Source organism: Pristiophorus japonicus, chromosome 8 (assembly GCF_044704955.1).
Source record: "Pristiophorus japonicus isolate sPriJap1 chromosome 8, sPriJap1.hap1, whole genome shotgun sequence".
Lineage (NCBI taxonomy): Eukaryota > Metazoa > Chordata > Chondrichthyes > Pristiophoridae > Pristiophorus > Pristiophorus japonicus.
In genome coordinates, this window is record NC_091984.1 from 2,187,283 (window position 1) to 2,199,803 (window position 12,521).

A 12,521-nucleotide genomic window follows, 5' to 3' on the forward strand; every position below is an offset into this window, starting at 1 on the left:
TTCTAGTCTCCCCCATCAGTGGAAACATCCTCTCTGCATCCACCTTGTTGATCACCTCTCATTCTTCTGAATGCCAATGAGTAGAGGCCCAACCTACTCAACCTTTCCTCATAAGATTGGAGGAAGGCACCTTTTGTGTCCATAGCCTTTGCTGGTGACCACCTGCAAGGTGCTAGGACTAATGGTATCCGACCACCAGTCCTGCCTCTTTGGCCCCCAACCTACTGGATGAAGCAGCCTGCACCTTGCCTTTCCTTGGCCTCAACTCCGCGGGGACCCCCATTTTGAGATGGTCAGAAAGGGAAGAGGTGGAAATAATTACCTTTGGTCCTCGTCGGCCTCTGTCGCCCACCACACCAGGTTCTCCAGGAGCGCCCTGCGGTCCAGGATAACCAGCCAGCCCCGGTAAGCCAAGACTGCCCAGATCGCCCTGCGGTAAATACATCAACTCATCAAACATTTGTTTAAACTCAGAAGCACGGATTGTCCAGATTTAATCATGGGGCACACACAAGAACATAAGAATTCGAAGCAGGAATAGGTCACACGGCCCCTCGAGCCTGCTCCGCCAATCAATAAGATCACGGTTGATCTATGACCTCAACTCCACTTTCCCGCCCAATCCCCATATCACTTGATTTCCCCTCGAGTCCAAAAATCTATCGATCTCAGCCTTGAATATACTCAACGACTCAGCATCCACAGCCCTCTGGGGCAGAGAATTCCAAAGATTCACCCCCCCACTGAGTGAAGAAATTCCTTCTCATCTCAGTCTTAAATGGCCGACCCCTTATCCTGAGACTGTGACCCCTGGTTCTAGACTCCCCAGCCCGGGGGAAACATCCTCCCTGCATCTACCCTGTCAAACCCTGTGAGAATGTTGTATGTTTCAATGAGATCCCCTCTCATTCTTCTAAACTCTAGAGAATATCGGCCTAGTCTCCTCAATCTCTCCTCATAGGACAATCCCCCCATCCCAGGAATCAGTCTGGTGAACCTTCGTTGCTCTCCCTCTATGACAAGTATATCCTTCCTTAGGTAAGGAGACCGACACTGTACACAATACTCCAGGTGTGGTCTCACCAGGGCCCTGTATAAGTGTTAATCCCCCTGCGGTGCCTCTCTATCATCAAGTAATGATGGATAGAAAACACATGTTGTATCATAAATATTTTGGTCTGTTGGTTGTCTCCCTGAACTCCCTGAAATTGAAACAATCCATACCTCCTTTCACATCAAATGGGAAAACTATCCAAGTATAAGATGGTCACTAATAAATTTCTGATAAATTTCTTTACCCAGAGAGTGGTTAGACTTTGGAACTCGCTAAAACAACAACTTGTATTTATATAGTATCTTTACTGTAGTGAAATGTCCCAAGGCGCTTCACAGGAGTATTATGAGATTAAATAAATTTGACACTGATCCGCATAAGTAGAAATTAGCGCAGGTGACCAAAAGCTTGGTCAAAGAGGTGGGTTTTAAGGCGCGTTGTGAAGGTGGAGAGGGAGGTAGAGAGGCGGAGAGGTTTAGGGAGAGAGTTCCAGAGCTTGGGGCCCAGGCAACAGAGGGCACGGCCACCGATAGTGGAGCGATTATAATCAGGGATGCTCAAGAGGGCAGAATTAGAGGAGTGCAGAGATCTCGGGGGGTTGTGGGGCTGGAGGAGGTTACAGAGATAGGGAGGGGGTTGAGGTGAATAGTATCGATGTATTTAAGGGGAAGCTGGATAAACACATGAGGGAGAAAGGAATAGAAGGATATGGGGATAGGGTGAGATGGAGAGGGGTGGGAGGGGGCTGGTGTGGAGCATAAACCCCGGCACAGAGCGGTGGGGCATAAACCCCGGCACGGAGCGGTGGGGCATAAACCCCGGCACGGAGCGGTGGGGCATAAACCCCGGCACGGAGCGGTGGGGCATAAACCCCGGCACGGAGTGGTGGGGCATAAACCCCGGCACGGAGCGGTGGGACATAAACCCCGGCACGGAGCGGTGGGGCATAAACCCCGGCACGGAGCGGTGGGGCATAAACCCCGGCACGGAGCGGTGGGGCATAAACCCCGGCACGGAGCGGTGGGCCCAATGGCCTGTTCCTGGGCTGTACATTCTCTGTGATTTTTTTTTTGTAAAGTGCCGTACAAACAAAAAAATTACACGAATAAAAGTTTAATCACTTTTATTATACCATTTGTATGTGAAAAAAGGTTATGCTTTTTTGAACCAGCAGAGGTCAGGAAACCAGTGAGTTTTAGGTTTTGAGAGTGTCACTTACTGGAGAGTGCGTAGGATGTGGTGGTTTAGCAGTTACGGCTCCTCTGAGGGACTCGCGGGATGGACACTAATCCAGTCTTGCCCCTTTTTGTAAGGTTACACTTTATTTTAAATCGCAAGGGGCTGTAGCCCCACAGAGGAGGACTAGAATTTCTGCAATGTGGGTGCTGGTGAGCTCCAGGGATTGGTGATGTGGTGGCCCAGATTTTCCTGTCAACGTAACGGCGAGACTAATAACACTTGCCACTATTTACGCGCAAATTCAGGCGAGGGGTAGATGCGCGGTTTAGCTCAGAGCTGTCCGCTATGCGCTGCGCCGCTCCGCCGTTACCTCTGTGGTTACGGCACCTCGCCCTGAGGTTGGGAAAGGTACTATATAAACGCAAATCTGTCTGTCTTTTAGACGGAATGCATTGATTCAGCTTTTCACCATATTCTCAATTCCCTTTTAGCAACAGAAATACATCTTATTTCAGGCAGTGAGTTCCAGACCCCCCACCATCCCCCTCACACACCCCACCCCCTCTCATCCCTCGACAAAACGTGGGAGCGAAAGTCCGTATTACCCGAATACCTCGCTCGCTGCGCCGTCTGTGGGATAACACACGCTGAGTTCAGAGTTCATTCTGATGAGCACCGGGGTTACAAATTGGGTGTGGGGATCAAAGCAGAGGATGACAGCACAGGAAAGGAGATGATAGAAGGTGTGAGAGTCATTCAGCCATATTCGAATATGCCAATTTGCTTACCTGTGTGTTATAGCCATAAAACGCATGGCAAGAGTTGAGTGCGGCAATAGACCAATTTCAGGAGGTTGAGTGGCTGGTGGTTTAGTTCACATTGTCCGTCTGTTAGTATTTGTGTGTACTTTTGATGTACCATGATTTATTGATAGTATGCATGGAATGTAGAGATCAAAGACCTGATTTTATATAAGCGATGTGAGTGAGCACTATTCTAGCAGGCACTAGAACTGGGGAGTGTGTCTCAAGGGCAGGGAGCATGCACTGGGATCAAAGTGTATGTCTCAGTAACTTTCAGACTGGTTTTTTGTGTGGTATGAAGTCTAAATAAAGACCGGATCCTGCGTTACTGCAACTGAGCGTGTGTGTAATCTGACGTTTAAAGCAACAAAAAAAGAGCCAGAAAGCATTCTCACAGCAACTACTTTAAATCGAGAAAACGCTGGAAATCTCAGCGGGTCAGGCAGCACCATTGGAGAGAGAAACATTTAACGTTGACCTGAAACGCTAACTATGGTTCTCTCTCCACAGACGCTGCCTGACCCGCTGAGATTTCCAGCAGTTTCTGTTTTTATTCCAGCCTCCGCAGTGTTTTGCTTTGTGCTTTAAATCTGTGCCCCCTGGTTATTGACCCCTCTGCTTGGGGAAATAGGTCCTTCCTATCCACTATCTGGGCCCCTCATAATTTTATACACCTCAATCAGGTCTCCCCTCAGTCTCCTCTGCTCCAAGAAAAACAGACCCAGCCCCTAGCCTATCCAATCTTTCCTCACAGCTAAAATCCTCCAGTCCCGGCAACTTCCTGGTACATCTATTTGTATCCCAGGACAAACTGTACTGATCTGCTGACAGTGATAGCCCGTTGAAATAATTTGCTGCTTTCACTGGAGAATGCTGGCAAACCGTGTCAGTGCAGTAGGAGCCAGGAGTGGCAGCTACCTTGCTGGCAAATTGGCAGTGTTGATGGTGCGGCCATGTTGTGGACAGATTGCGTGCGCGTATCTAATGTGCGCTACACCTGACCCGGAAGTGTTACACCTTGGCACTGGACACTTGAGATGGGAAGTGGTTACTCCTCAGTCCGAACATCTCATTCAGCACAAAATCCCTGGCCAAAAATATTGACCTTTTCAAGATATACAGATTAGGAAAAGGGGAGGTGCAACGAGACCTGGGTATCATGGTACATCAGTCATTGAAAGTTGGTATGCAGGTACAGCAGACAGTAAAGAAAGCAAATGGCATGCTGGCCTTCATAGCGAGAGGATTTGAGTATAGGAGCAGGGAGGTCTTACTGCAGTTGTACAGGGCCTTGGTGAGGCCTCACCTGGAATATTGTGTTCAGTTTTGGTCTCCTAATCTGAGGAAGGACATTCTTGCTATTGAGGGAGTGTAGCGAAAGTTCACCAGACTGATTCCTGGGATGGTAGGACTGATATATGAAGAAAGACTGGATCGACTGGGCTTATAGTCACTGGAATTTAGAAGAATGAGAGGGAATCTCATCGAAACATATAAAATTCTGACGGGACTGGACAGGTTAGATGCAGGAAGAATGTTCCCGATGTTGGGGAAGTCCAGAACCAGGGGTCACAGTCTAAGGATAAGGGGTAAGCCATTTAAGACCGAGATGAGGAGAAACTTTTTCACCCAGAGAATTGTTAACCTGTGGAATTCTCCACCACAGAAAGTTGTTGAGGCCAGTTCATTGGATATATTCAAAAGGGAGTTAGATGTGGCCCTTACGGCTAAAGGGATCAAGGGGTATGGAGAGAAAGCAGGAAAGGGGTACTGAGGTTGCATGATCAACCATGATCATATTGAATGGCGGTGCAGGCTCGAAGGACCGAATGGCCTACTCCTGCACCTATTTTCTATGTTTCTATGTTTCTATGAAACACGCAACATACTTACAGGACGGCCACGATTTCCAGGCGATCCCGGCTTTCCGACATTCCCTGGGTTTCCTCTTAGTCCTGCGTACCCCCCTGCTCCTCTTTTCCCAGTTGGTCCGGTGAATCCCTGTAAAACAAGTCAGGAGAATGGCTACTGAGGAACCTTCCACATAACGCACGGCTCGCTGCTGGTTCCGCTCTTGGGTTGAGGGCCGTGCTGGGAAAAATCCATCCATCCCCAGTTCCCCCGAGAAGACGCTGCTACGATTTCTCCTCGAGTTACTGCCGACACGTTTTTACAGCTCAGCGTCCTGCTTGTCTACTTCAGAGGGTGTTCAGAGTCAGCGACATAACGGCTCACAATTTGCCGGAATGGGACACCTCAGGCCGTGCCGCTGGAGTTTGACCTTTTCCCCTCATCCTGCAGCTCGAGAAACCTTTAGTGCCACAACCTTGCCGGGAGTGCGCGCTGATAATGGCGGGGCGAGGGCCATGGGGCGTCTGGGGCCTCCGTGAGCGACGGGACCAACGGTCTGAATCCTTAACCCGTGAGATTTAAGGATTGAGAAAGAAACAGAGGAATGACGGAGAAGGAAATAGGGCGAATTTGAGTCAAATCAAGGCCATAAAGGGAGGGAAAGACATGATTGGATTAAGAGAGGGAGGAACAAGAGACAGAAAAGGAGAGTAAAAAATCTATTACAAATGAAGGGGGTGAAGTTGTCCCGTGCCAGGTTTGGGGCACGTACTTTGAATGATATGAAAGTTTAGCACCGGGACAGGAAGGCACAGAATTGGCTGTCCGGGACAAAACCATGGGCTCGATTTTCCCCCAGTGATTTGCACCGTTTTTTTTGAGCAGGCTGCTCTTTTTGACCTAAGTTGAAAAACCCCAGTTTCCCCAATCAATTTGCACCAGTGTAACTCAGTTACGAATTTTTTAAGTCAGTGTTTTTTTCAGCCAAAGGGGGCGTAACCAGCCACCTGCGCCACCTACTGGCCATTTAGGGAAGTTTGGCCAGCTGAGAGTTACTCCAGTTCTGATAAGGCCAGCGTATGTGGACTATCCTGAAAAACCTTCCCTCGAGTTAAGGAAATCGGCGCAGGTAGGGAAATCGACGCAGCAGATGAGCAGAGAGAGAGAGAGAGAGAGAGAGAGAGAGAGAGAGTGTGTGTGTGTGTGTGTGTGTGTGTGTGTGTGTGTGTGTGTGTGTGTGTGTGTGTGTGTGTGTGTGTGTGTGTCCGGGGACCGAGGATGGGACTGGACCGGGAGAATGGGGACCGATAATAACATAAGAATTAGGAACAGGAGTAGGCCATCTAGCCCCTCGAGCCTGCTCCGCCATTCAATAAGATCATGGCTGATCTGGCCGTGGACTCAGCTCCACTTACCCGCCCGCTCCCCGTAACCCTTAATTCCCTTATTGGTTAAAAATCTATCTATCTGTTATTTGAATACATTCAATGAGCTAGCCTCAACTGCTTCCTTGGGCAGAGAATTCCACAGACTCACAACCCTCTGGGAGAAGAAATTCCTTCTCAACTCGGTTTTAAATTGGCTCCCCCGTATTTTGAGGCTGTGCCCCCTAGTTCTAGTCTCCCCGACCAATGGAAACAACCTCTCCGCCTCTATCTTGTCTATCCCTTTCATTATTTTAAATGTTTCTATAAGATCACCCCTCATCCTTCTGAACTCCAAAGATTAAAGACCCAGTCTACTCAATCTATCATCATAAAGTAACCCCCTCATCTCCGGAATCAGCCTAGTGAATCGTCTCTGTACTCCCTCCAAAGCCAGTATATCCTTCCTTAAGTAAGGTGACCAAAACTGCACGCAGTACTCCAGGTGCGGCCTCACCAATACCCTGTACAGTTGCAGCAGGACCTCCCTGCTTTTATACTCCATCCCTCTCGCAATGAAGGCCAACATTCCATTCGCCTTCCTGATTACCTGCTGCACCTGCAAACTAACTTTTTGGGATTCATGCACAAGGACCCCCAGGTCCCTCTGCACTGCAGCATGTTGTAATTTCTCCCCATTCAAATAATATTCCCTTTTACTGTTTTTTTTCCCCCAAGGTGGATGACCTCACACTTTCCGACATTGTATTCCATCTGCCAAACCTTAGCCCATTCGCTTAACCTATCTAAACCTCTTTGCAGCCTCTCTGTGTCCTCTACACAACCCGCTTTCCCACTAATCTTTGTGTCATCTGCAAATTTTGTTACACTACACTCTGTCCCCTCTTCCAGGTCATCTATGTATATTGTAAACAGTTGTGGTCCCAGCACTGATCCCTGTAACACACCACTAACCACCGATTTCCAACCCGAAAAGGACCCATTTATCCCGACTCTCTGCTTTCTGTTCGCCAGCCAATTATCTATCCATGCAAATACATTTCCTCTGACTCCGCGTACCTCTATCTTCTGCAGTAACCTTTTGTGTGGCACCTTATCGAATGCCTTTTGGAAATCTAAATACACCACATCCATCGGTACACCTCTATCCACCATGCTCGTTTTATCCTCAAAGAATTACAGTAAATTAGTTAAACATGATTTCCCCTTCATGAATCCATGTTGTGTCTGCTTGATTGCACTATTCCTATCTAGATGTCCCGCTATTTCTTCCTTAATGATAGTTTCAAGCATTTTCCCCACTACAGATGTTAAACTAAGCGGCCTATAGTTACCTGCCTTTTGTCTGCCTCCTTTTTTAAACAGAGGCGTTACATTAGCTGCTTTCCAATCCGCTGGTACCTCCCCAGAGTCTAGAGAATTTTGGTAGATTATAACGAATGCATCTGCTATAACTTCCGCCATCTCTTTTAATACCCTGGGATGCATTTCATCAGGACCAGGGGACTTGTCTACCTTGAGTCCCATTAGCCTGTCCAGCACTACCCCGCTAGTGATAGTGATTGTCTCAAGGTCCTCCCTTCCCACATTCCTGTGACCAGCAATTTCTGGCATGGTTTTTGTGTCTTCCACTGTGAAGACCGAAGCAAAATAATTGTTTAAAGTCTCAGCCATTTCCACATTTCCCATTATTGAATCCCCCTTCTCATCTTCTAAGGGACCAACATTTACTTTAGTCACTCTTTTCCGTTTTATATATCGGTAAAAGCTTTTACTATCTGTTTTTATGTTTTGCGCAAGAATGGGATTAGATCGAGAGAATGGGATTAGACCGGGAGAATGGGATTAGACCGGGAGAATGGGATTAGACCGGGAGAATGGGGGCGGAGAATGGGGGCGGAGAATGGGGGCGGAGAATGGGGGCGGAGAATGGGGGCCAGACCAGCAAGCCCTTCGGGCAGGGTTGGGGATAAGTTGGTGCTATGTGTTTTTCAATTATTTTAATGTGTTGGGAGCTGGCTGTATGCTTCACTTTGCAGCCTCAGCTCACACTGTGTCCCTGGTTACCATGGCAACCCGATCTTTTGGGCGCAGATCAAGGCTCCACCCCCAAAACTAAAGGTCGGGTTAGGCCTCGCCAAAATGAAGAACTCCAACGGGGCAACTTAGAATCTTTTTTTCTTTGGCGTACTTGGGCCTCCAAAAATCGGGCATAACTCGTCAAGTACGGCAAAAAAAATGCTTTGGGGGAAAATTGAGCCCCATGTGTGGGACGGTAACGGCGCGTTCTCGGGGGGGGGGGGAGGGAGGGGTTCGCGGGGCGCGACTCTCAGCGCGGCGCTAACATGCCGCGTCACCACTGACACGTAACCACATCCCTTCCCTTCACTTAAATGGAGGAAGGGGGGACACTGCGAACTCTGCAGCCCCTTCAGTGGCTCCCCCTGGGCCAGCAGCGAGGGTTTTGGCCGCTGCGGCCCGATCGCTGCAGCGGCCGCCATTGTCGCGCTGACTGAAAAGTCGGCCGACAGAACAAAGATGGCGGCCGTGGCGCTTTCCGCCTCCCCTTTAAGAGCGGCCGGGGCGCCTCAGCCTCGAGAAGTTGTCGGTGACATCGTCCCACGATGGCCTCGCGTCCCGCGGGGCCGTAAGGGGTCAGCGCGGCACACTGATGACATCACGGCGGCCGTGCGCTAACCGCGGGGCGAATCACTTTTCGCGCTCCGTGCCCCGGAGGCGCTCACGGGCCTTTTCCCAGAGGGGCAATTTCAGTTTTTAAAATCTCTACAACAATTTACTACCTGCAGGAATGAGACACCACAGTTTCAATTGTCCCCTTTCTGGGCCGGAGAGGTTGAACAGTCCCGCACGAAACACAAAGCTCCTCATTAAGAGTGTCCTTACGCTGTTAAGTTCCAGCCCTACCTTTCTGCGGCGAGTTTAATGGGCAATTAACGCGCAAATGCCGATTTCGTGCAGTGACGCACATTGTCCAGTAACCTGCGGCCATTCGCAACTCACGCCGTATCGCTGCCCCGTCACATATTGTCGGGCGATTCACACGTCAATAATGGCGAGCACCGTTAGACTCGTTGTTATTTTTCCAGCAACCTCTGGGCCATAAATGTAGGACTGGAGTCACGTAGGTCAAAATGAGCAGGCGTGGCGAGTTCATTTCCTTGGAGGATATTAGCTGGTTAATTTCTAATCCACCAGCCTTTCATGCACATTCTTCTGCTGATGGCTCATCCCATTGCATTTCATTTTACAATTTACTGTTTGGGATTTGAACTTACAAATACCACAACCACTAAACCGCCATGCCCCTTTTTTTTCCGACTTGAATTCCTCACTTTTTAAATATTTTCTTTCTCATTTTATGTCCCCTTGTACCCTGCAATTCATCGTCCAACCCTTATTTTAACAATGTTCCTCAGTGTAGTTATAACCGCTCAGTAATTATTGATTTTATTCATTCCTGGGATGTGGGCGTCGCTGGCAAGGCCGGCATTTATTGCCCATCCCTAATTGCCCCTTGAGAAGGTGGTGGTGAGCCGCCTTCTTGAACCGCTGCAGTCCGTGTGGTGAAGGTGCTCCCACAGTGCTGTTAGGGAGGGAGTTCCAGGATTGTGACCCAGCGACGATGAAGGAACGGCCGATATATTTCCCAAGTCAGGATGGTGTGTGACTGGGAGGGGAACGTGGAGGTGATGGTGTTCCCATGCACCTGCTGCCCTTGTCCTTCTAGGTGGTAGTGGTCGTGGGTTTGGGAGGTGCTGCCGAAGAAGCCTTGGCGAGTTGCTGCAGTACATCTTGTAGATGGTACACACTGCAGCCAGGGGGCGCCGGTGGTGGAGGGAGTGAGTGTTGGAGGTGGTGGATGGGGGGCCAATCAAGCGGCTGCTTTGTCCTGGATGGTGTCGAGCTTCTCGAGTGTTGTTGGAGTTGCACTCATCCAGGCAAGTGGAGAGTATTCCATCACACTCCTGACTTGTGCCTTGTAGATGGTGGGGAGGCTTTGGGGAGTCAGGAGGTGAGACACTCACCACAGAATACCCAGCCTCTGACCCGCTCTTGTAGCCACAGTATTTATGTGGCTGGTCCAGTTAAGTTTCTGGTCAATGGTGACCCCCAGGGTGTTGATGATGGGGGATTCGGTGATGGTAATGCCGTTGAATGTCAAGGGGCGGTAGTTAGACTCTCGCTTGTTGGAGATGGTCATTGCCTGACACTTGTGTGGTGTGAATGTTACTTGCCACTGATCAGCCCAAGCCTGAATGTTGTCCAGGACTTGCTGCATGTGGGCACGGACTGCTCCATTATCTGAGGAGTTGTGAATGGAACTGAACACTGTGCAATCATCAGCGAACATCCCCACTTCTGACCTTGTGATGGAGGGAAGGTCATTGGTGAAGCAGCTGAAGATGTTTGGGTCTAGGACACTGTCCTGAGGAACTCCTGCAGCGATGTCCTGGGGCTGAGATGATTGACCTCCAATCACCACAACCATCTTCCTTTGTGCTGGGTATGACTCCAGCCTGTGGAGAGTTTTCCCCGATTCCCATTGACTTCAGTTTTACTAGGGCTCCTTGATTCCACACTCGGTCAAATGCTGCCTTGATGTTGAGGGCAGTCACTCTCACCTCACCTCTGGAATTCAGCTCTTGTGTCCCTGTTTGGACCGAGGCTGTAATGAGGTCTGGGGCCGAGTGGTTCTGGCAGAACCCAAACTGAGCAGCGGTGAGCAGGTTATCGGTGAGTAAGTGCCACTTGATAGCACTGTTGGACAATTCAACAGTGTTCATAAAGGCAAGGGTTCATATTGCTAGTAAGCATTGCAGGCACCAAGCATCTGAATCAAGCTTTGTTGGTCAAGCAGAACACAGTTGGATGCAGAGTAAAGCTCCTCCTATTCCTTCTGACAATGTGCTTTGACTGTGATGTCAGAGTTACATTACCTTACTGCACCAATGTGTCATTTCCTATTTCCTAAGCCAAGTTGGCAGCAATAAGTGACAAATTGGGAGGCATTTTTTTGCTGTGGTCCCTGGTCACCAGAAACTGGATTAAGTGGCCTGAGAACTATTTTGCCTTGTGCACTGCTGTATGCTACCCCTCGGGGGAATAGATACCAGGACAATGGAATTCGGGGATGGGGGGTAGGGTTTAAAGATTGTCCCCAAATCATCCTCATCATTATCATCATAGGTAGTCCCTCGGAATCGAGGAAGACTTGCTTCCACTCTTAGAATGTGACCTTCTGTGCCTGAACAGTCCAATAAAAGAGCCTTGGGAGTCTTGTGTCTGGCATGCGGACAATGTGGCCTGCCCAGCGGAGCTGACTGAGTGTGGTCAGTGCTTCGCTGCTGGGGATGTTGGCCTGGTCGAGGACACTAATGTTGGTGCGTCTGACCTCCCAGGGGATTTGTAGGATCTCGCGGAGGCATCGTTGGTGATATTTCTCCAGCGACTTGAGGAGTCTACTGTACATGGTCCACCTCTCTGAGCCAAACAGGAGGGCGGGTATTACTACAGCCCTGTAGACCGTGAGCTTGGTGATAGATTTGAGGGCCTGGTCTTCGAACACTCTTTTCCTCAGGTGGCCGAAGGCTGCACTGGCGCACTGGAGGCGGTGTTGTATCTCCTCATCAATGTCTGTTTTTGTTGATAAGAGGCTCCCAAGGAATGGGAAATGTTCCAAGTTGTCTGCCTTTGGTTCTTGTGCCATCTTAAATCCGTGCCCTCTGGTTCTCGACCCTTCTGCCAATGGGAACAGTTTCTCCCTATCTACACTGTCCAGACCCACCATGATTCATTTTAAGGAATGCTCTTTCACTACACGTTCTTTTCTCCAATTCTATTTCATAATCTGGAAAGGATTAATGTTTCCCAGCTGTTTGAGGGTGAAAGAAGTTGGCAGAATGTAAATGTAAGGAGAGCTACTCACCGACAGGCCTGGCTTCCCTGCTTCACCACGCAATCCTTTTGCCGGCATTGCTCCCTGTAAACATCACCGATAGCTCAGAGTTAATACTGGTACAAGATATTTACTTTCGAGTTCAAAAAAAAAAGTGAGTATACAATTCAATCAATATTCTCTTTTGCCGCCCATGCTTATAGAATCATAGAATGCAGAAGGAGGCCATTCGGCCCATCGTTCTTGTGCCGGCTCTGTGACAGAGCGATCCAATCAGTCCCACTCCCACTGCCCGTTCAGGCAGCGCGTTCCCGATCGCAACAACTCGCTGT

General features: G+C 49.3%; 1 protein-coding gene across 1 annotated transcript in view; it reads right to left on the bottom strand.

The window, feature by feature from the left end:
- The window catches only part of LOC139268363 (collagen alpha-1(XXIV) chain), a 420,125-nt gene that overhangs the window by 55,821 nt on the left and 351,783 nt on the right, over window positions 1-12,521 (bottom strand). Inside the window, exons 43-45 of the mRNA XM_070886436.1 lie at window positions 12,220-12,273; window positions 4,930-5,037; window positions 323-430 (exon numbers count right to left, since the gene is read on the bottom strand). Coding sequence (XP_070742537.1) covers window positions 323-430; window positions 4,930-5,037; window positions 12,220-12,273 — 270 coding nt within the window. The remainder of the gene's footprint in view (window positions 1-322; window positions 431-4,929; window positions 5,038-12,219; window positions 12,274-12,521) is intronic.